The 25,126-nt window shown below is 41.4% G+C and overlaps 1 protein-coding gene across 3 annotated transcripts in view; it reads right to left on the bottom strand.

Moving 5' to 3' along the window:
* The window catches only part of LOC123454828 (liprin-alpha-3-like), a 49,523-nt gene extending 25,762 nt beyond the window's left edge, over positions 1–23,761 (bottom strand). For all 3 annotated transcript variants that reach the window (XM_045134320.1, XM_045134319.1, XM_045134318.1), the window contains exons 1-6: positions 23,555–23,761; positions 21,020–21,192; positions 16,922–17,025; positions 10,848–10,980; positions 8,266–8,331; positions 279–312 (exon numbers count right to left, since the gene is read on the bottom strand). In XM_045134320.1, the coding sequence (XP_044990255.1) occupies positions 279–312; positions 8,266–8,314 (83 nt within the window). In that variant the 5' untranslated portion in view covers positions 8,315–8,331; positions 10,848–10,980; positions 16,922–17,025; positions 21,020–21,192; positions 23,555–23,761. The remainder of the gene's footprint in view (positions 1–278; positions 313–8,265; positions 8,332–10,847; positions 10,981–16,921; positions 17,026–21,019; positions 21,193–23,554) is intronic.
* Between the last annotated feature and the right edge of the window lie 1,365 nt (positions 23,762–25,126).

Below are 25,126 nucleotides of genomic sequence, written 5' to 3' on the forward strand. Positions count from 1 at the left end.
AGCACTCCGGAGGCAGAGGTGGGAGGATCGCCGTGAGATCGAGGCTAACTTGAGACTCCATAGTGAACCTCAGAGAACCAAAAAATAAAAATAAATAATAAATTTAAAAAAATAAATGGCAAAGTGCTTTCAGACCTGCTGGGCTCACGGTATGAAAGAGCCAATGTTAAGCACAACCATCACGTGGCGTCATGCCCAGACCCTCCTCATGGATTCATTTCGTTTCACTATATCCCCAAATTACTTGACTTGAACCACCTAAATCAATAAAATCCTACCTCAGTGAAGACTTCTCCGCATTGTTGCCTTCTTCTAAAGACAAAGACAAAATACATCGTGAGTCAATATGAAATAATATAGTGGAAAATAGACAAATAATATACGTCAAAACTATAGAACGTAGGGTGCCATGGAAGTACGGATTTCTTTAGATTCATGACTGGACACCGCTCTAGAGTGCAGATGAGTGACCACTGTGGTTGTCAATTAGTCATTAAGAACTCTTCCTTCTCCTCTGCATATTTCAAGTGCAAGGAGAAAGACAGGGAGTGTCAGCTGTTATGCACAGCGACCTTAACCGGGATGGCACAGACGGTGAGTTCAATGTTCCACAGCACGATGTTCATTTTCTCAACCCTCATCTTGTGTCCAATCCCTCTAGCCAACGGGGGTTTCCACCAGATAAATGATATGTCATCATACCTATGACGATTATCAAACAAAATGAAAATGGGGCTGTAAATATAACAGGGAAAGAAGTTTCTTGAGGATGCTCCAGAAGCCCTTATTCAATCCCTAGCACTGCCAGCACACGTTACTACCATTTTATGTTACACAGAATTCTACGCAGCCCTTATTTGTAAAAAAAAAAAAAAAAAAAAAAAAAAATCAACACTTCTAGCAGAACAGAGCACCGTGTGAGCAGTTGGTCACATGTACACAGTGCACACACGCAGACTGCTCATCCTTCCCAGACAGCACCGTGCAGACATGCCGTGTTCTTACTGCTCAGGACAGGAAGACCAATGAAGTCCTGAGACAAGCATGAAACAAAGATCATGCGGTTAGCTTGGTCAAAATGTCAAGTACAGTGTCGAGATGGAGCTGTGTGCAGGACGGCTGTGGCTGCACCCCGGGGCTTGGCCTGCCCAGTGAAGACCACAGCAGGGCCTGCAGAATGAGGTGTCTCTGAGGTGGCATGTTGGGACATGGAGAGTCTCCCTTGCCACTTTTGTTTTGCAAATTCCTTCTCAAACTGCTCCAAAGCAAGAAGTACATCTTTAGCCTTGTTTCCCAGGCTTTCTGCCTCAGAACAAAAGACAAGTGCCATGGAGGTAAGGTTCATACATTCTTATCCAAAATTAATAAAACCCTGAAGGCCAGGTCTCTGACCTGCACATAGTGTTCAACTTCTAACATGAAGCGGTGGTGGGTGTCTTCCAAGGACAATGACAATGACAACAACAGGGCCAAGAAAACAATCGAGAAGTCTAACATTACACTCTATCAGGACAGCAGTCTGTGGGCACGTGGCGTGGGAATGAACTAAAGGCAAAAATAACGGAAGTGTCCTTTTCAAGAAGTTAGCTCATAAGCTTTTCAGATTGGGAACGGCTACTTTCATATAGATTCCATTGCATGTATTTCTGGAGAAGGATGTTACAGTTTTAATTTTGAAATGACTATCAAAATTTCAGAAATAACATCTTTTCACCTATTTACAAATACAACCAGGGAATCTGAATCTTCACTCCACGGGCACTGGATCATCTTCCACAATTCTTTTTTTTTTTTTTAATTATTTATTATTTATTTTAGAGTGTCAGACACAGAGAGAAAGACAGATAGAGGGAGGGAGAGAGAATGGGCACGCCAGGGCTTCCAGCCTCTGTAAACGAACTCCAGACGCATGCGCCCCCTTGTGCATCTGGCTAACGTGGGACCGGGGGAACCGAGCCTTTAACCGGGGTCCATAGGCTTCATAGGCAAGCGCTTAACCGCTAAGCCATCTCTCCAGCCCATCTTCCACAATTATTGTGGGAGGAGGAGCCAAACAGTGCGCCGCACGGTTCGTTTTGCTGGATCGCTTGCACATTACACTGAACAAAACAAATAGGTCAATCGGTCTGTCTTGGAGGGAACATGTCAGCCCTTGCTAATAAGGACCTTACAACTGTGGCAGGAAAAAGGAGCCTCATTTCATATGTTGGGACATATTTCAATACCATGGCTTTCATTTGTCTTTTTTGGGAAGTTTTTTATTATTTTATTTATTTATTAGAGAGTGACAGAGAGAGAAAGAGGCAGGTATCTAGAGAATGGGGATACCAGGGTCTCCAGCCTCTGCAAAATAACTCCAGATGCATGCACCACCTGCGTCTGTCTTATGTGGGTCCTGGAAAATTGAGCCTCAAACCGGGGTCCTTAGGCTTCACAGGCAAGCGTCTAACCCCTTAGCCATCCCTCAGGCCCCATAATTTGCCATTTTTAAAGTCCCAAGTGCTTTGCAGTGACAACCCAGTAGTCCTGAGGGCTTTCACACAGATGTTGTGATCTCCCCCTTCGGGACAGGACAGAACATGGCCATGTTGTTTTGGGGGTAAAATTCTAAATGACACTTTGCTTTGAATGCCAACACCCATTTTTTCTTACATAGGTTGGAGCTGATTTCTTCTTTACCAAGGAAATCCTTAGATTACTCGGGCTCTCCTTAGGTCTGTCAAGTCACTCGTTCAGGCATGGTCAGGTGCATAACAGGGTCCAGGTGAGGCTGGAGGCACACTGAATATGACCCAGGCTGGAAGCCACAGTCAGTCTGTCAGCACCTCCCCCTCTGTCCTGCTGCACTGGGTGACAGAGCCTCTTCTCTGTTGCCTTATCCAGGGCACAGGCACTCCTTGTCTATGGCTCTTGAAACACATTATGTGCAAAAGCAGGCAGGCCACTTGAGCTCCGACCTGCATCCCTGACGCTGCAGTTGTTTTAAGCGATGGCATTAGAAACCTGCACATTCTAATCTTTATTATTTCTTCCCGTCTATTGATTTTTGGTTTGCCTTGTTCTTCTTTTTCCAAGGCTTTAAGGCGAAGCATTAGGTCGTTTACTTGCGACCTTTCTAATTTCTTAATATAGGCACTTAAGGCTATAAATTTACCTCTTAGAACTGCCTTCATTGTGTCCCAGAGATTTTGGTATGTTGTGTTCTTATTATCATTTGACTCTATAATTTTTTTGATTTCCTTTTTGATTTCTTCATTGACCCATTCATCATTTAGTAGTGTATTGTTTAGTTTCCATGATTTTGTGTATGCTCTATAGCCTTTCTTGCTACTGATTTGTAGTTTAATTCCATTGTGGTCAGATAGAATGCAAGGAATTATTTCAATTTTCCTGAATTTGTTAACATTTGCTTTGTGTCCTAATATATGGTCTATTTTAGAGAATGTTCCATGTGCTGCTGGAAAGAATGTATATTCTGCAGCCTTTGGATGAAATGTCCTGTATCTATCTGTTAAGTCCATTCCTTCTATGGCCTCATTTAGTCCAGATGCCTCTCTGTTTATTTTTTCCTGGGATGACCTGTCAATTGATGAAAGTGAGGTGTTAAAGTCACCCACCACCACTGTGTTTGGTGTTATCTGTGACCTTAGTTCTAATAGTGTTTGTTTGACAAATTTGGGAGCCTCCATGTTACGTGCATGTATGTTTAGGATTGTAATGTCCTCCTGTTGGAGTGTGCCCTTAATCAATATAAAGTGACCTTCCTTATCTTTCTTGACTAACGTCGGACTAAAGTCTACCCTGTCTAATATTAGGATAGCAACCCCTGCTTGTTTTCTAGGCCCATTTGCCTGAAACACCGTCTTCCAACCTTTCACCCTAAGATATTGTCTATCCTTTGTAGAAAGGTGAGTTTCTTGGAGGCAACAAATTGTAGGATTCTGCTTTTTAACCCAGTCTGCAAATCTATGTCTTTTCGTTGGGGCATTGAGGCCGTTGATATTAAGAGATATTATTGAAAGGTGTGTATTTATGTTTGCCTTTTTTTTTGTGTGTGTGTTTCTGGTTCTACCTGTACTCTCTTCTGTTTACTAGTATTTGAGTATTGCTTGTTTTTTCTAGGTTCCTTATATGTGTGCTTTTCCTTTTCTTCAGCATGGAGAATTCTATCAATTATTTTCTGTAGAGCTGGTTTTGTCTTCAAATACTCCTTTAACATGCTTTTCTCATGGAATGTCTTTATTTCTCCATCTATTTGAATGGATAACTTTGCAGGATAATGTAACCTTGGTTGACAGTTGTTATCTTTCAGAACATGGAATATATCACTCCAAGCCCTTCTGGCTTTAAAAGTTTGTTTTGAATAATCTGCTGTAATCCTGATGGGCTTGCTTTTGTAGGTAACTTGATTTTTCTCTCTAACTGCTTTCAATATTTTTTCTTTGGTGTGTGTGTTTGGAAGTTTGATTATAATATGGCGAGGAGAGGTTCTTTCTGGGTGTTGTCTGGCTGGGGTTCTGAAGGCTTCCTGTATCTGCATTGGCACCTCTTTCCCAATCAATAGACGGGAAGAAATAGTAAAGATTAGGGCAGAAATTAATGAAATAGAAACAAAAAGAACAATCCAAAGAATTAATGAAACAAAGAGTTGGTTCTTTGAAAGGATAAACAAGATTGATAAACCCTTAGCAAATCTGACCAAAAGAAAGAGAGAAGAGACACAAATTAATAAAATCAGAGATGAACAAGGTAACATCACAACAGATTCCAGAGAAATTCAAAAAATCATAGGGACATACTATAAAAGCATATACTCCACAAAGTATGAAAATCTGAAAGAAATGGATGATTTCCTTGATCTATATGACCTACCTAAATTAAATCAAAATGAGATTAATCACTTAAATAGACCTATAACAAACATGGAGATCCGAACAGTTATCAATAATCTCCCAACTAAAAAAAGCCCAGGCCCGGATGGATTCACTGCTGAATTTTACCAGACTTTTAAGGAAGAGCTAACACCATTGCTTCTTAAGCTTTTCCAGGAAATAGAAAAAGAAGGAATTCTACCAAACTCCTTCTATGAGGCCAGCATCACCCTGATACCAAAACCAGGCAAAGATAGAACAAAAAAAGAAAATTACAGACCAATCTCCCTCATGAACATAGATGCAAAAATTCTCAACAAAATATTGGCAAACAGAATACAAGAGTATATCAAAAAGATCATTCACCCTGACCAAGTAGGCTTTATCCCAGAGATGCAGGGATGGTTCAACATACGCAAATCTATAAATGTAATACATTACATAAACGGGTTGAAGGACAAAAATCACATGATCATCTCATTAGATGCAGAGAAAGCATTTGACAAAATCCAACATCCCTTCATGATAAAAGTCCTACAGAGACTGGGAATAGAAGGAACATATCTCAATATAATAAAGGCTATTTATGACAAGCCTACAGCCAACATATTACTAAATGGGGAAAAACTGGAAGCTTTTCCCTAAAATCAGGAACAAGACAAGGGTGTCCACTGTCCCCACTTTTATTTAATATAGTTTTGGAAGTCTTAGCCATAGCAATAAGGCAAGAGACACACATAAAAGGGATACAAATTGGAAAGGAAGACATCAAGTTATCATTATTTGCAGATGACATGATTCTATACATAAAGGACCCTAAAGACTCTACTAGCAAGCTGTTAGAGCTGATCAAAACCTACAGCAATGTAGCAGGATACAAAATAAATACACAGAAATCAGTAGCCTTCATATATGCTAACAACAAACACACAGAGGATGAAATCAGAGAATCACTCCCATTCACAATTGCATCAAAAAAAATAAAGTACCTTGGAATAAACCTAACCAAGGAAGTAAAGAATCTCTACAATGAGAACTTTAAAACACTCAAGCGAGAAATTGCAGAAGACACTAGAAAGTGGAGAAACATCCCTTGTTCCTGGATTGGAAGAATCAATATTGTGAAAATGACAATCTTACCAAAAACAATCTACACATTTAATGCAATCCCTATCAAAATTCCAAAGGCTTTCTTCATGGAAATAGAAAAAACAATCCAAAAATTCATTTGGAATCACAAAAAAACCTCGAATATCTAAAATAATACTGAGCAACAAAAAAGAGGCTGGTGGTATCACCATACCTGATTTTAACCTATACTACAGAGCCATAGTAACAAAAACAGCATGGTACTGGCACAAAAACAGACATGTAGATCAGTGGAACAGAATAGAGGACCCAGATGTAAGCCCAAGTAGCCATAGCCACCTGATATTCGATAAAAATGCCAAAAATACTCATTGGAGAAGAGACAGCCTCTTCAGCAAATGGTGTTTTGAAAACTGGATATATATCTGCAGAAGGATGAAAATAGATTCTTCTCTCTCGCCATGCACAAGAATTAAGTCCAAATGGATTAAAGACCTTAACATCAGACCGGAAACTCTGAAATGCTAGAGGAAAAAGTAGGGGAAACCCTTCAACATATTGGTCTTGGCAAAGACTTTCTGAATACAACCCCAATTGTTCAGGCAATAAAACCACAGATTAACCACTGGGACCTAATGAAATTACAAAGATTTTTTTGTACCGCAAAGGACACAGTGAAAAAAGCAAAGAGGCAACCTACAGAATGGGAAAAAATCTTCGCCAGCTATATATCTGATAGAGGATTAATATCTAGGATATACAAAGAACTCAAAAAGTTAAATAATAAGGAATCAAACAAGCCAATCAAAAAATGGGCTATGGAGCTAAATAGAGAGTTCTCAAAGGAAGAAATATGAATGGCATATAAGCATCTAAAAAAATGTTCTACGTCACTAGTCATCAGGGAGATGCAGATTAAAACTACATTGAGATTCCATCTCACTCCTGTCAGATTGGCCACCATCATGAAAACAAATGATCATAAATGTTGGCGGGGATGTGGAAAAAAAGGAACCCTTCTGCACTGCTGGTGGGAATGCAATCTGGTCCAGCCATTGTGGAAAACAGTGTGGAGGTTCCTAAAACAGCTAGAGATTGATCTACCATATGTCCAAGCTATAGCACTCCCAGGCATATATCCAAAGGACTCATCTCATTTCCTTAGAAGTACGTGCTCAACCATGTTTATTGCTGCTCAATTTATAATAGCTGGGAAATGGAACCAGCCTAGATGTCCCTCAACAGATGAGTGGATAATGAAGATGTGGCACATTTATACAATGGAGTTCTACTCAGCGGTAAAGAAAAATGAAGTTATGAAATTTGCAGAAAAATGGATGGACCTGGAAAGTATTACACTAAGTGAGGTAACCCAGGCCCAGAAAGCCAAGCGCCACATGTTCTCTCTCATATGTGGATCCCAGCTACAGATGATTGGGCTTCTGCGTGAGAATGAAAATACTTAGTAGCAGAGGCCAGTAAGTTAAAAAGGAGACATAAAGGGTAGAGAAAGGAAGGGAGGAGGATACTTAATAGGTTGATATTGTACATATGTAATTACAATGAATGTAATGGGGAGGTAATATGATGGAGAATGGAATTTCAAATGGGAAAGTGTGGGGGTCGGGAGGGAGGGAATTACCATGGGATATATTTTATAATCATGGAAAATGTTAATAAAAATTAAAAAAATAAAACTTAAGAAAAAAAAAGAAACCTGCACATTCTGAGAGCACAGGAGAGAAGGACCCTAACGACCACCCCCCAGTCCACTTCCCCTTCCAGGACATGTGCTGGCCAGGAATGAGTTCTGTGGCTCCCTTAAAGGGGAGGCTGGCAGGCTTGGAGAGAGAGAGGACACTACCATGCCTGGACCCAGCAGACCAGTGTGACCAATTTTTAGAAAATATACTGACTGAACCTACTGAGTTATCATCTCTGATGCTGTTCTAGGAAGCTGCACAGAGCTAAAGCTCACAGTAAGGAGGAAGAGCACAGTGACCCAATCAAAGCATTGCAACATTGGTGAAAGACGGTATTCATTACCTACTGAAGAAGCAACCAACAAAAAATGATTGGATCTTTTAACTTGTTTGAGTAGCACAGATCACATTTACTGACATAAACCCATGTGATATCCAGTTAATAAATGCAATGAATTTAATATAAAATCTAAAACGTCCATTTTGTGAATGAGTCTAACTTAATGTAATGTGACATTAGAGGAAACCTGTAATATAATTTTAAATATATCTTAGTCGGAAAAAAAGGATTTAAACATTCAGAGACTAAAATGAATTCTTACCTTTGTTGCTTTGGGGGGAATTGCAATGCATTTTTTTCAATATATTCATGATGCATTTCTACATACCTGTGTGTAGAGCATCATAAGAGATAGTTACTACCTTCATGCTGATACAAAAGCATTTGACAACCACATTTGTGAACTCAAGTTCCAGAACAGCGCCACATCTGCTGCACCTACTTTCTCCTGGGTGGACAGATAACCACTCCTGTGATCATAGGGGGCTGGAATGTGACAGGATCAGAGCCATGTTACCTTGGCAAACTTTAGCCAATTAGCCATTTATTGCCCACGTCTGTGTCTGATAACATCCTGGTGGCTATCAGTTGATTAGCAGGTCACCGACTTCCACCAACCCAAGGACTAAGAATGTCATCAGACAGCATCTGAAGCCCTATAGAACAGACCTCCCACCACCCACCCTTGGCTGTAACCTGCCCACCTCCTGGTCAGCCAATGTATTTGAAAAGTGCCTTGATTTATGACATGACTTTCTTTTGTCGTATAGCTATAAAATCAGCATGAAATTGAGGGAACATGGTGTCACGGAGATTTGGCAGTTCAGAAATAGTCTTTGGACTCCAGACCTGGAATATGGATCCAGAATTAACCACAGAATTGGATAAGCCAAATCAAGAAGAATGATTTATAAACTGTTACATTTGTATTCAAAATATCAGGATGGTCTGGAGAGATGGCTTAGCAGTTAAGGCACTTACCTCTGAAGCCTAAGGACCCATGTTCAATTCTCCAGGTCCCACATAATCTAAACACACATTGATGCAAGCGTGCAAAGTCACACGTACACAAGGGGACACACGTGTCTGGTCTTCAATTGCAGTGTGTGGAGGCCCTGGCATACCAATTCTCTCTCTCATGCTCTCTCTTGCACAATAAAAGGCTAGTTTGTGGGCTTGCCTCAAAAGAAAAATGGCAGGGACACAGGGGGGAGGAAGAGTTGGAGAAAAGAAGAAGGGAGAGTGGATAAAGCTTTGTTGTCCGCGAGCCTATCTGGGAGCACGAACATGGGGCCTGGAGACAAATAGGAGAACAAGGATGTCTCCATTAAGGCATGTGCTCTCAAAGATATCCAAAGTCCAGAAAAATCATGACAGAGAAGTATCCCTCCTCTCTCTGGAAGCATGGGGACCCAGACGTGGAGGTGTTAGCAGCTTAAGGAGCTGGAAAGGATGTTGTCTTCAGACAGCCCAATAAGTTATTTCCAGTCAAGGCCCCAGCTAAAACTAGAGAGGAATTGGGGAAATGAGCAAAAGTGCTGCTTTCTGGGCTGGAGAGATGGCTTAGTGGTTAAGCGCTTGCCTGTGAAGCCTAACGACACCGGTTCGAGGCTTGGTTCCCCAGGTCCCACGTTAGCCAGATGCACAAGGGGACGCACGTGTCTGGAGTTCGTTTGCAAAGGCTGGAAGCCTTGGGATGCCCATTCTCTCTCTCTCCCTCTATCTGTCTTTCTCTTTGTGTCTGTCACTCTCAAATAAATAAATTTTAAAAAAAATTTAAAAAAAGTGCTGCTTTCTTAGTGAACGTGGTATCAGCACAAAAAAAGTGTGAAGGAGATAGAAGCAAAAGATGCCTAACAACTACCAAACCAGAGAGTCACAGAGGCTCTGAAGACCTAAAACAAACCCATCGTGGCTCAGGAAATTTGCGAAGAGGGACAGGAAGTTTGTTAGAGCCACATGTTAGAATATTATGCACAGAGACACTGCCTATTACCCATAACTGATGGCTATCCCCAGAGTTCACGACACTCATTCCCCAATGAGGAGGCTCCATGCAGAGGAGGGAGGAAAGGGAGGATTCTAACAATGGTACCAACATGGCTGATTAAACACTGTGTACATAACTGACTTTAAAAAAAAAAAAAAAAAAGACCTTAGGGTTAACTCGTTTAAGAATGAGTAACCAGGAGAGAGTAACCATAGTATCTGCTAAATTGGACAACTTAAGACCCAATAAGATAACTAGAAAACTCAGTCACATGACACTATGCCTTATTGGTATTAGATGGATAATGTTGTGGTCTGTAAGGACAAGGGCCTTAAAAGTCCTTGGATTAAAAGTCCTGGGAGTACATATTTGTAATATAACACGTATGTATCATATATGAGTTTCTGTGTTCACTGCCCAGGATTGCAAAAGAAAGGTCCTAAAATACAGAATTCTGTACCCACAGCTACATCAACTTCATCTAGCATTTTACTTGCTTTCTGACAGATACATCAGCTAGCTTAAACTCATTCCAACTTACTGAACTTTCAGTGGATATTCAGGCATAATATAGTTGTAACAATTCAAAAAGCATCCAATAGGGTTGGAGCGATGGATTGGTAGTTAAGGAATTTGCCTACGAAGCCAAAGGACACACGTAAACCAGATTTACGCGGTGCTGCATGCATCTGGAGTTCCTTTACAGCAGCTGATGTCATAGTGTGCCCATTCACTCCCTCACTCTCTGTCTTTCTTTCCCCTTTCCCCTCTCTTGCTCAAATACATAAAACAAATTTTTAAAAACTTTTAAAAATCCAATAAATATTACCTATCATTTCAATGTAAGCACTTACTTCTCAAGGCTGTCCATTAAAATGTAGTAATGCAGAGTATGTTCAGAAGCATCTATCAAACCATCATCACCACCATGCTCAAGAAAAGCTCATATTTTTTGATTGATGTATTATAGCATGGAAGAGAACAGTTCTAAAATAGAAGAGACATTAAAGTGTATAAACTAGTATTCCAAAATATTTTACCAGCTTATATCTCTTGTCTGTGTGTATTAAATGACTCATAACACCTAAGGACAGACATGCACATCCTATTGTAGAGTAATCATATTATTTTCAAGTCTAAAATGGACAAATTAGTAAATGGCCTCTTGTCCACTTGGGAAAACTAAGAAGATTTCCCACTTTTATATCTTTCTTTTTTTATTTTTTTATTTTTTTTTTTTTAGTTTTCCAATATAGGGTCTTTCTCTAGGTCAGGCTGACCTGGAATTCACTATGTAGTCTCAGGTTGGCCTTAAACTCAAAGCAACCCTCCTGCCTCGGCCACCCAAGTGCTGGGATTAAATGCATGCACCATCATGCCTGGCAAGTTGTTTTTGTAATTTTTATTAATATTTTCCATGATTATAAAAAAATCCCAGGTATTATCTGGCAACTTTTAATAATATTTTATTTTTATATATTTGAGAGAGAAAGAGGGAGGACGTGAGGAAGGGAGCTAGAGAGATTGAGTGAGAGAGAGACATAGAGAGAGAATGGGCATACCAGGCCTCTAATACTGCAAATGAACTCCAGATGTGAGTGACCCTTGAGCATCTGGCTAACGTGGGTCCTGGGGAACCAAACCTGGCTCCTTTGGCTTTGCAGGCAAATGCCTTAACCACTAAGCCAGTCCTCTACCCACAGCAACTTGTACATAAGGGGCAATCACTATGCTGAGGTTTGACCACAAGTTGGTAAATATATAAACGAAAATTTCTTCCCTACCCTAATGCAGTATTTTACAACTCATAACTAGCAAAAGGTCAAAAATGAAAGACTAAATCAATTTAAGAATCAATTAGAAACATATAGTAAATATTAGTGTAGTTACAGTTAATGGGACTAATACTTGCTCCTGATTGAATTTCTATATAAATAATTTTAAAATCAACATGCACACTGGACAGACTGGCTTAGTGGTTGAAATACTTGACTGTAAAGCCTAAGGACCCATGTTTGACTCCCCATATCCCACATAAGCCAGACACATAAGGTGGCGCATGCCTGGAGTGTGATGACAGTGGCCAGAGGCCATGGCGAGCTCATTATCTATCAAGCTATTTAAAAACTGCCAGTCTGTTTGGCAGGCCTCAAAAAAAAAATTAGCCAGCAAGAATATACCATGATGGCTGCAGAGACAGCTTAACAGTGAAGGCACATGCCTGTAAACCTAAGGATCCAGGTTCAATTCTCCAGGTCCTATATAAGCAAAGTGCACAAGGTGGCACATGCATCTGGAGTTCATTTGCAGTGGCTAGATGCCCTGGTGTGCCCATCCTCGCTCTCTCTCTCTCTCTCTCTAATAAATAAGTAATTTTTTTAAAAAAGAGAATATACTCTGAGTCTCATATCATAAAATATATTTGGTGTTGAGATATGTTCCCAATTTCATCCAAAACTTGCCATCTGGAAAGATGCTGTTCAGCAGATTCTTCAGGATTGAAATTCTCTCCTGAGGAGAGAAGGGAGGCTCTGATTCAGGAAGCCAATTCTGGGAGACCTGAAAACTGAAGGTCATGCAACTCCCTCAAGGCTTTGTTAATGACAGAGTGAAACATTCCCTCCTGGGGGTGGAGGGGAAGAAAGAAACTTTAAGAGACTCAGGAAGTCAGCAAGTCTCTGAAAGGGCTGCAAGACCACACCCTAAAGATTAATAAAGGAGATACAGTGCTGGAGAGATGGCTTACCCATTAATGTGCTTGCCTACAGCCATGTTCTGCTCTCCAGATCCCAGGTATGCCAGACACACAATGGTGAGAACAGAGCAAGGCTACACATGCCCACTAGGTGGTTCAAGTGATGGGAGTTCCATTGCAGCTGTTTAGGGACTGTTTGCCCACTCTCTCTGCCTCTCTCTCTCTCTAAAATAAAATAAAATAAAATATTTTAAAGGTAAAACAACTGCTTGAAACTGACTCTTGGGCTTTCAGTGTGCTGGGACTCTCTGATTGAGCTGCCTGCAAGTGGCCCAATGCTCTCAGGACTCTCCAAGCAGCCGAGCTGACTGCAGCTTGTACAGTGGGCTCTAGAGGCATGCTTTTTGTGAGGTGGCAAGAAGGCTGTGGTGGCCTTTTCTGTGATGTGCCAGCCTTTGAGTCATTTATTGCTTCTACAAACAATCGTTCACTTTTTTGTGAAAAGAACCCCATTAAACTCACTGGTAGTTGCAGTTAATGGCACTAATCACCATGTGCTAGATCCTGAATGAATTTCTATATAAATAATTTTAAAATCAACATGCCATCTCGGGAGATTGCCTTAGTGGTTGAAGTACTTGCCTGCAAAGCCTAAGGACCCATGTTTGACTCCCCAGATCCCATATAAGCCAGACACACAAGGTGCCAAACGCCTGGAGTTTGATGACAGTGGCCGGAGGCCCTGGTGTGCCAATTATCTATCTGACTCTTGAAAAACTGCCAGTCTGTTTGGCTTGCCTCAATAAATTCAACCTGAAAAAATATACCCAGAGGGCTGGAGAGACAGCTTAGCAGTTAAGGCACATGGCTGCGAAGCCTGAGGATCCAGGTTCAATTCTCCAGGTCCTACAAAAGACAGATGCACAAGGTGGCACATGCATCTGGAATTCATTTGCAGTGGTTAGATGCCCTGGTGTGCCCATCCTTGCTCTGCCTCTAATAAATAAATAATATAAAAAATATATACTCTGAGTCCCATATAATAAAATATGTTTAGTGTTGAGGAATGTTCCCAATTTCACCAAACTTTGTCAGTTGTAAAGCTATTGTTCAACACAGTCCTCAGGATTGAAATTTTCTCCAGAGGAGAGAAGGGAGGCTGTGATTCAGGAAGTCCAGACTGGGAGACCTGAAACCAGAAGGTCATGCAGCTCCCACAAGGTTTTGTAAATGACAAAGTGAAACATTCCTTCCTGGGGCGTGGGCTGAATAAATTAACTTTCAGAGACTTAGGATGTCAGTAAGTCTGGAAAAGGGTTGCAAGACCACACCCTAAAGCTAAATGAAGGGGAAAACAGGGCTGGAGAGATGGATGAGTGGTTAAGGCACTTGCATACAGCCATGTTCTGCTCTAGATCCCAGGTATGCCAGACTCACAATGGTGAGTCAAGTGCAAGGTTGCACGTGCCCACTATGTGGTGCAAGTGTCTGGAGTTCCATTGCAGCGGCTGAGGGCCTGTGCTCCAACTCTCTCTCTGTGTCTCTGTCTCTCTCACATTCTCTAAAAACATAAAATAAGCAGGGCATGGTGGCACACGCCTTTAATCCCAGCATTCTGGAGGCAGAGTGAGGAGTAATGCAATGAGTTCAAGGCCACCCTGAGACTACGTAGTTAATTCCAGATCAACGTGAACCAGAGTGAGACCTTACCTTGAAAAATCAAAATAAGTAAATAAAATAAAAAATGCTTTAAAGGTAAAACAACTGCTTGAAACTGACACTTGGGCTTGCAGCAAGTGGTGCAGTGTGCTGGGACTCTCTGAGCTGCCTGCAAGTGGTCCAATGCACTCAGAAGTCTCTGAGCAGCCGAGCTTGTTCAGTGGCCTCTAGAGGCACACCTTTTGTGAGGTGGCATGAAGGCTGTGGTGGGCTTTTGTGTGATGTGGCAGCCTTTGCATCATTTATTGCTTTTACAAAGAATCCCTCATTCTTCTCTGTGAAGAACCCCGATAAACTCACTGGTTACCCCTAAGATGTTTTTGGCAGTCATCCTTTGCTCTGTCATCTATGGCCCCATCAGGGGAAAAGACGTGTATTTGGGTCATCTCAGGGAAACAAAACTCCCGTGAAAGATCTAAAGTAAACCTAGACTTATGGGAAAATAAGAATTCTCATTGGATTGGACAGATGGCTTGGCAGCAAAATTGCTTGCCTGCAAAGGAAGGATCCAATTTCAATTCCCCATTACCCATGTAAGCCAAATGCACATGATGGTGCATGCAAATGGAGTTCATTTGCAGAGCATAGAGAAAATTGCCTCCAATTCTCTGTCTTTGCTGTTTCTCTCCCTTTCTTTCTCTCTCAAAGAAATGAAATAAAAATAAATTTAAGAGATGGATAAATAGCTTCGTGGTTAACACACTTGCCTGTGATGCCTAAGGACACTAAGGAACGAAGGTTCGATTCCCCTTACACACTTAAGCTATATGCACAACATGGCCTGTGCATCTGGAGTTCGGCTGCAGGGCCTGGAAACCCTGGAGAATCCATTCTCTCTTTCTCTCTCTCTCTCTCAAATAAGTAAATATATAAACATTTAAAAATAAATTTTAAGATTTCCTTTTTTCATTCACTTGAGATATCTTCGTTAAAGAAAAAGGATTCAAGCCAGGCGTGGTGACACATGCCTTTCGTCCCAGCCCACTGGAGGCAGAGGTAGGAGAATCACTGTGAGTTTGAGGCCAACCTGAGACTACGTAGTGAATTCTAGTGAGCTAAAGTGAGACCCTACCTCGAAAAACTAAACTAAAGAAAAATAAATTTCAAGCACATGGGTAGCGGTGAGGTAAAGTGATTTTCAAAAGAATTTCTGCTCAACATAGCAATCCAAAGGAAAAATATATAAGAAGCAGAGCAAGAAATTCTACAAAATGATTAAGAACTTGACTGTACATTTAAAATTTAGTAAAAATTTTATATTTTATAGTTACACTGACATTAAACTAATTTAGTTAGGATCCTAATTGAATAATAAAAGTTACTACAAATTACAATCAGTATGAAAATGAAACATGAGCCCTGGTATACGCTTTTTCTTACTGAACCTGAAGAATTGTTCTATGTCTGTATCTGTTCTTCAGTTCAGTGTCTTTCACCGTATGTCTGTGTGCATCAGTTAATCTTCTGACTATTGACTTAGTATTTCTGACATGAGCATTTGTTACCACTTGAAAACATCAGGAGGGGTTTTTGTTTTTGTTTTTGTTGTTGTTGTTTCAAAGAATAAATGAGGACTGGAGAGATTGCTCAGCAGTTAAGAACACTTTCTGTGTAAGCGCGAGGACCAGAGCAAGCCTGAGAACCTACTCAAGTTTGCTCCTCTGGGCTCACAGAAACAGCCGGCCATGGCCAAGCCCCTCTGTCACCCCAGTCCTGTGGGGAGCCGACACTTGTGTCACAGGTGTTCATGTAAAGATGGCAAGCTTAGTGACCAGTGAGAGACTGTGGTTCAAATAAGAATGGGCGACCCCTTCTATCTCTATCTCTCTCTCTCTGTCTCCCTTTTCCTCTCTGTCAAATAAAAAACATAAAAATAATTGTTTTTTAAAAAAGCTTCGGGCTGTATAGATGACAGTGCTTAAGCACTTGCCGGTGAAGCCTAACGACCCTGGCTCGAGGCTCAATTCTCCAGGACCCATGTTAGCTACATGCACAAGTGGGCACACACATCCAGATTTCGTTTACCTTTGCTGGATGCCCTGGTGCACCCATTCTCTCTCTCTCTTCCTCTCTCTCCAACTGCCTGTTTCTCTCTCTGTCATTCTCAAATAAACAAATAAAAATACACAAAAAAAATTTTTATGTGTGGAGGGATGGTTTGGTGATTAAGGCATTTGCCTGCAAAACCAAAGGATCCAGGTTCAATTCCCCAGGACCTTTGTTAGCCACATGCACAAGGTCCTGCATTCATCTGGAGTTCATTTGCAGGGGCTGGAGACCCTGGTGCACCCATTCATTCTCTCTCTCTCTTTTTCCCTCATTTTCTCTCCCTCTGTCTTTCTCTGTGTCAAATAAAGAAAATATAAATAAATCAATAAGAATGGGTGGAAGAGCAGCGGCCAGTGCATGAGGCACTATGTGGGCACATAAACATGCATGCACCAATTTCCACAAAGACAGACAGACAGACAGCCCTCAACACATCCACACACACTCAGAGAGCATGAAGCCTACCTCTTCCACTTGTCGCTGGCATTCACGTTCGCCTTCGTGAGCAGGATCGCAGCTACCTGCACATTGTCCTTCACCACAGCAGCTATGATTGGCGTGAAGCTGTCCTGGGAAAACACAAAAGTAACTACCAGCTCACAGAACCACATGTGTCTTAAGCCTGCGGAAAATGTTAGAAAAGCCCCTATGCGAGTGAATATGGAAAGAGGAGAAGGAACAGTAATCTCCACTCCTCTCTCACCCACATGCTAAGGTACTGGGCTCCTCCCTGGGAAATCCTCCTCCCCTCTGGGGCTGTCACTCGAATGACAGTCCTCTCCAAAACACACTGCAAAAACTCACTGACTCGCAGAATTCTGTTTCTAGCAGACAATTCATCATGGTATTTTGGCTCCATGAGGTTTTTCACAAAAACTTTCAACACAGTGCCTATTTTGACTAACCATCCATTTCTGTTTCTTTTTTTTTTTGGAGAATTTTGTACATGTACATACTACGTAGTACTTTCCTCAATGTGCCCTTTCATTGCCTTTGCTTGTCCCTCTCCCCCGTTCCGCATCCACTGAGAAAGAACTGTTTGTGCTTGTGTGCATGGTGGTGGCTGCACGTTTGTGCACTTGGCCTTGCTGTCCTTTCTCAAGGTCTGATGATTCCCAGGTCTCTGCTCACATACAAGATGGAGGTCACAGGCATGCATGGCCTTGTCAACTGCTCGTGTGGGCTTGGACATTCCAACTCTGGCAGTATCGGGCCCCTTCAGGCCCTCATACATGTGCAGGTAGCATATTTAACAGGGGCACCACCTTTCCACCCTAACTCCCTCTTTATTTTTTTTTTAATTTTTATTTATTTATTTGAGAGCCGCAGACAGAGAAACAAAGAGGCAGACAGGGAGAGAGAGTTAGAGAATGGAACTCCAACGATTGTAAATGAACTCCAGATGTCTGTGCCCTCTTGTGCATCTGGCTAACGTGGGTCCTGGGGAATGGAGCCTCAAACTGGGGTCCTTAGGCTATTTAGGCAAGCGCTTCACCAATAAGCCATCTCTCCAGGCCCTGACTCCTTCTTTAAATATGGCCTTATTAAAAGCCAAATAAGTGGGTTGCAGAGCTGGTTCAGCAATTAAAGGGCCCACCTGCAATGCCTAAAGCCCTGGGTTTGATCCCCAGTACCTATATAAAGCCAGATGCACAAGCTGGCATATGTGTCTGTAGTTTGTTTGCAGTGTTGGAGGCCATGGTACACCCGTTCTCGATCTTTCCATTCTTTGTCTTCCTCCTGCTCTCAAATACATAAATAATAACAACTAAAAAAAATAAAAATAAAAGCCCAACTTCTTTTTACTACACGACTACCTGTTATAAAATTGCTAAAGAACTTTTCAATGATAGTGGATGAGTGATAGTGGGATGAAAAAGAGTATTACACTGCAAGCCAATAAATATGGGAAAAACTACTTTTATTATTTTTTTTTTTCTTTCTGGTTTTTCGATGTTGGGTCTCACTCTATCCCAGGCTTACCTGGAATTCACTCGGTATTTCCAGGGTGGCTTCGAACTCACGGGGATCCTCCTACCTCTACTTTCCAAGTGCTGGGATTAAAGGTTTGAGGATCAATTTTGGGTCCTTAGGCTTCCCAGGAAAGCACCTTAAAAGCTAAGCCATCTCCCCAGTGAACACGCTTTACTTTCCAAAATATAGAGTTATAGGAAGAAGGACAGGTTATAGGTATTATTGGATAAGAAGGATTGAGATAAGTATTATTTCATCAATCTAGAGTTCTTCCAGAAATATAAACAAGCATATATTTAAATGGGGTCTTATTTAGCAAGGTAGCACAGGCTAGCCTCACACTTTCTATGTGTCAGACACAAGCCTTAAACTCATGATCCTCTTGTATCTACCTGCAAATTGCTGGGATTACAAGGAATGCACCACTATAGCATTTTTAATTTTTGTGATCACTGAATTCACTTGCTACATTTTACAAAATGAATGAATGAATGAACTTTCCCCTGGATGTTGTATTGCATGATCTAACTGAGAAACAAAGAAGCAGAGAAGCTGAACTTCAGTCTCATCACTTATTCACATATCCAGTTTCTTATGTCATCTGCCCCAGAGGCAAAGCCACTGGTTGTACATTTCATTTATTTTGCTGAGTAGGGGCAGATAGGGCCTTGGAAATTGAAAGTAGAACATCAGTTCATTACACAAAAAGCATGGGCTGGAGAGATGCCCTAGCGGTTAAGGTGTTTGCCTGTGGAGCCCAAGGACCCAGGTTGTGTCTCCAGTATCCACATAAGCCATATGCACAAGTAGGTGCATGTGTCGTAAATTCATTTGCAATGGCTGGATCCTCTGGTGAGCACATTTTCTCTGTCTGACTCTTTCCACTCTGTCTCTCTCAAAATGCATAAATAATTCAACAAAAAATGTACCAATTCATCCACCTACATTGAGACATGTAGATTTGGCAGCAGAATTTAAACTCATATGTAAATGGTTCTTTTTTTTTAAATTTATTTGACAGCGAAAGATGGAGAAAGAGGGAGAGAGAGAGAGAGAGAGAGAGAGGGAGAGAGAATAGGCACACCAGGACCTCCAGTCACTGCAAAGGAAATCCAGATGCGTGAGCCCCATTGTGCATCTGGCTAACATGGGACCTGGGGAGCCAAGCCTTCAACCAGAATCCTTTGGCTTCACAGGAAAGCGCTTAACCACTAAGCCATCTCTCCAACCCATGTAAATGGTTCTTTCTGACAGGAGAGGGGCATGTGTCAAGAAATTATTTGATTCTCCCTCTATTTTCCACATAATCACTTCAAAGTTTGCCTCAAAGTCCTAAATATGGTTGTGTTTAAAACTCAATAACTTCCTTCCTTCCTTCCTTCTATCTTCCTTTTTCCTTCTCTCCCACCCCCCTCCCTTCTTTCCTTTCTCTGTTTATTAATTTTCAGGGGTGGGGGTTCAAGGTATGGTCTCACTCTAGCACAACTGACCCAGAATTCACTATGGCATCTCAGATTGGCCTCAAACTCATGGTGATCGTCCTACTTCTGCTTCCCGAGTGCTGGGATAAAAGGTGTGTGCCAGCATATGCTGCCAATTGTTTTTCTTAACCTAAGACTTACTATATTCCCATTTAAACAAAATATTTTTCTATGATCATTTATTAAAAAAATGAAACCTTTTTGTGCTATTGTTCAATTATCTAGTTCCCAATTTAGCATACAATTATCTGCACATTTTCCATTCTGCCTGATTTGGCCTCAGCTGAGAGAGCTAAAGCATTTTCACATAACTCATCAGCACCAACAAGACATAAACTTATCATGAAATAGTTTGGTTTTGTTTGGATTTTCAGCTCCAGGCTGATATCAGGGAAGATTCTGTTTTCTGTCTTGATTTAACTAACTGAAAATAAACTTTGGAAAAATACAGCAAATTTTCATTTTTTTTGAAACATATTTGGAAATAATATATTTATATATTTACCTTTAACTTATCCATTGTTTTCTCTAACATTTTGCATATATGCACACAATATATTTGTACCCAGGTCCCTGTAAGAATTCCTTTGTCTATTTTACTCCTTTGATACGTTTTTTTTGGGGGGTAGGGGAAGTTGATTTAGGGTCCCACAATCACCAAGGCTGGCCTGGAATTTACTATGTAAACTTAATAGTGGCCCTGAACTCACGGCAATCCTCCTACCTCTGCCTCCAGAGTGCTGGGATTAAATACATGTAACACCACACCTGGCTACATTTGAAACTTTTTTTTTATTTAACAGAGGAAGAGGGAGGGGGGAGAGAGGGAGAATGAATGGGCATGCCATGGCTTCCAGCCACTGCAAATGAACTCCAGACATGAGCGCCCACTTGTGCATCTGGATAACGTGGGTCCTGTGGTATCAAACCTGGTTCATTTGGCATCGGAGGCAAAGATCTTCAGGGCTGACCCATCCCTCCAGCCTCCATTTGAAACTTTATAATCAACGAATGATTGAACTTCTCCATGTGGAAAATGGAGTGACACATGCTACTGCTGGCAGAAATGTTCATCAAGTACTTTGTAAGTGAGGTTGGTCATGCTTACCTTCACTTTGACTTCAGGGTCTGCATGGTATTCCAGCAAAGTGGACACCATTGCAGGTCATCATTGTAGATGGCACAGTGAAGGGACGTGTTCTTCTTGGCATCGCCGGCATTGGGATCAGCACCACACTGCAGTAGGATCTTCACACAGGCTTCATGCTGGTGCTGTGAGGCCTGTGGGGATTGTACCAACAGAATACATTATCAATTCAAGGAATTCCACAAAAGCTGTCTACAAGTTTCTCCCAATGGGTATGCATAATTGCCATATATTGATCTTATTCTGGGATTTAAAAAAAATTTTATTAGCATTTTCCATAATTATAAAAAATAATTCCATGTTAATTCTGGGATAATAAAAAAATTGTGTTATTTATTTATTTATTTATTTAAGAGTGACAATAGATATGTGTAAGTGCCATAAATTCATCTTATTATATGATTTTAAAATTGTTTGATTTATTTATTTATTCATTTATTTATTTCAGAGTGACACACACAGAGAGAGAGAATGGCCATGACAGGGTTTCAGCCACTGCAAAGGAACTTCAGATGCGTGAGGCCCCTGGGCATCTGGATAAAATGGGTCCTGGGGAATCGAGCCTCAAACCGGGGTCCTTAGGCTTCACAGGCAACTGCTTAACCATTAAGCCATCTCTCTAGGCCATATTGTGTCATTTTTTAAAAAGATATTTCAGGCACAGAGTCTACATCTTAGGATGAAATCAGATTTCCTAAGGAGTCCAGGCTTTTTGAATCACAATCGTACTGTCTGAGGTTCCAGTATGCTAGGATTACAAGCCTGAACCACCACACCAGGTGCTCTAAACATCTAGGCCAAGTCCACTTCACGCTGAGAGTGTGGGCTAGTCTTTACCTTAATCAGAGGTGTGCATCTGTCACTATCACATGCACTGATCTCACACTTCCTCTTTAGAAGGAGATGCCACTTCTGGGTGGCCCTAATTAAATGCATAGTGCAGTGTGGTTCTGTGGAAAGGAGACAGCTTTGAAAAATAAGATAGAGTATCACACCAAAACAACCATCCAGGTAACTGTAAAGATTGAGGATCACAGAATTAATATTACACTGTAGAAATAGTATGACATTTATATGTGGACTGACATATATATAGGCTCATTTGTTTAGTTCAGATGAGGCTGCAGCACGTGCCAGCAGGCATCTGCCACTGAGCTGTGTCCCTGCCCTGGCCAACAAAGCTGAACTCAAGGAACATGATGTTGAGGTTTAGGTCAGACGACACTGGAATCCTTTCACCTCTGTTAGTTAACACTCGCTTCTTCTTAGTTTAGCTGTGAACTCGACAGCTCAGTTTTACCATCCATAAAATGGGGATTGAAAATTGTAGCTATGTTACAGAAAACCATGGGGACGCTTCAGTGGGAATATATGGGGCGTCATGAGAATTGTTCCTAGCACATGGCAGCTCACTTTTCATTACATATTATACTCACTACTACTAACAAACATATGTTTATATATATTTTTGGTTTTTTGAGATGGAGTATCACCCTAGACCAGGCTGAACTGGATTTCACCATGGAGGCTCATGGTCACCTCGAACACACGGTGATCCTCCTACCACTACCTCCTGAGTGCAGGGATTAAAGGCGTGTGCCACCACGCCCAGCGCAGGCACATTTTAAATGAGTAATAATAAAATTATTCACAATGTAGAGATATGATTTAATGGTTTTGTATTGTAACAAGTGTGAGATGTTCTTTTCAATTTTAATCTGAGACAGCTATGGAGACCTTAATTCTGCTATATCCTTCCGCTACAACCTCCAAGTAGTGGGATTGTGGGCCAGCACCCCCATACTTGGTTTAAAATGCCCACGAAAACACACGGGAACCCCTATGGTCTGGTGATGCCACTTAGAACTCATGATGTATACAACTATAATTCATATGAATTGAAACTTTTTTCTTAATAACCAAAACAAAATGAAGGGTCATCATATATTCAGCATTCCCTGGAAAAAGGTCACTACGCCTGTGGCAGTTCTAGCCAACACAACGGAATTTCAGTAAATTATATTTCTCAAAAGAATTATAAAGAGGGTTGGCTAATAAAATAACTGTAAACAAAGAATCCTCACTTTGATCTACAAGAAGCATTAAGCCCAAGGGAGGACAGGCTGAAATGAGTAAGGACAGAAACCCCACTATGTACTTGATAGAGTCTCTCTCAAATTTGGTGTGATAACTGGCACAAACAGGGCATGGGGGGGTGTGGGGGGGACTATAAGAGAATTTGGAAACCAGCTAAGGGTTCATGTTTGTTTCGACTCTCTTATAAAAGCCTGGTGTCCAGACCCCTCCAGGGTGTGCAGGACCAGGTGCTGAGGAGCCTATGGTGGGAAGAAGACCCAGCATCCTCTGTGAAACCAGCTCTCACAGCCCCCTTCTCTCCCCTCCAGTGAGCCAAGCCCAGGAGGGAGGCACTTCTCTCCCTTTAGGCCCTGCTGCCCACCGCCCCGTCCTGGGAGTCACACCTGTGGACCCTCTTACCTCTTGTTCTTGTCCGATTGGCTAATTAGTTTGTTCTTCATTGTGAGCAAACTATGTACCTGGTCTAAGTCCCCCTGGCTTGCTGCTTTGTGGAAGTTTTCAACAGGCTTGTTCCCTGGCAGGTAACAAGGCTTGTCTAGGTTTAAAGTGCTCCAAGGTTACAAGAACTTCTCCATGGTACAGGCTGTGGCCTTAGTGGCCCCTTCTTTCCCAGGAGTCTACTTTAGAATGGCACGTGTTAGGATCACGTATTGTGTTCTCTCTTGGGTCAGAACACTCGACAAAGCAGCTGTTGGTAGAAAAACATGTATTTAGGCTTACAGTCTCTAGAGGAAGCTTCATAATGGCAGGAAAAGCAGAGGATGGACGTCATTATTGCCACGGCAAGTGGAAAACCACAAACGGGGGGAGGGGTACTGGCTATAATGCTCCTCAGCTGGCTCCCCTCCCACCAACATGCGGCCTCCAGCAAGGTTCCCCTCTATGTTGCCATTAGCTGGAAACCAAGCATGGAAAAAGCGTGCTTTCATGGAGGACATCTGATTTAAACCATCAGATTACACGTCAATGTTTTTGAGGTAGACATATACCTGGAATCATGGAGGACAGATATAAAGCTTTATCATTCAAACAATGGGAACAGGAGGCAAGAACTGAGTGTTACAATTGTATATTAGAACGAGACAAGTTGGAACAGTAGAAGTGAGATTCCAACATATTTTGGCTGTTCTGCCCAGAAACAAGAACAAACAAACAAACAAACAACAAACTGTATCTGGCCAAAGAAAATAGAATCAACAGTTGAAAGACTACTGTAATAGAACAGATGAGAAAGGATGGTACCTAGACTTTAGGGTTTACAGGGTAGGATTTGAGATATGTATAGAAGGTAGAGACTATATAATTCATATAATTGCACTTTGTAATATAAAAGTATATATATTCTGGATCTCCTCAGCAGTAGAGATGGCTGGCTTATTGGCTGGGGCACTTGCAGGCTCAGCCAAAAGACCCATGTTTTATTCCCCAGGATCCACATAAGCCCACATTCTCTCGATTTCATTTATAGTGCCTACAGGCCCTGGCACACCCACACCCATTCCCTCCCTCCCTCTCTCTCTCTGTCTTTCTCTGCCTATTTCTCTCTTTCTCCCTCATAAATAAATAAAATTTAAAAAGCTTTTAAAATATATTCTGGGGTTGAGGAGATGGCTTAGTGGTAAAGCGCTTGCCTGTGAAGCCTAAGGACACAGGTTCGATGCTCCAGATCCCATATAAGCAAGATGCACATTGTGGCACATGTGTCTGGTGTTCCTTTGCCGTGGCTAGAGGCCCGGGCATGCTCACTCTTCCCCTCCCTCTCTCTCACTACCTCCCTTTATCTCTAAGAAATGAATAAAAATAAATAAAATCTTTAAAATATATTCTGTTCCTTCACATAACTTAGGGGTCATATTTCAACCACATACTGAAGAGATTCTATGAATGCTTTGAAATAGCTCTAGAAGAATTTTTTATTCTTCATTAAAATTCCACTCTGTTTTGAAATTTTCTCTTTCTTATACTCATGTT

Source organism: Jaculus jaculus, chromosome 14 (assembly GCF_020740685.1).
Source record: "Jaculus jaculus isolate mJacJac1 chromosome 14, mJacJac1.mat.Y.cur, whole genome shotgun sequence".
Classification (NCBI taxonomy): Eukaryota; Metazoa; Chordata; class Mammalia; order Rodentia; family Dipodidae; genus Jaculus; species Jaculus jaculus.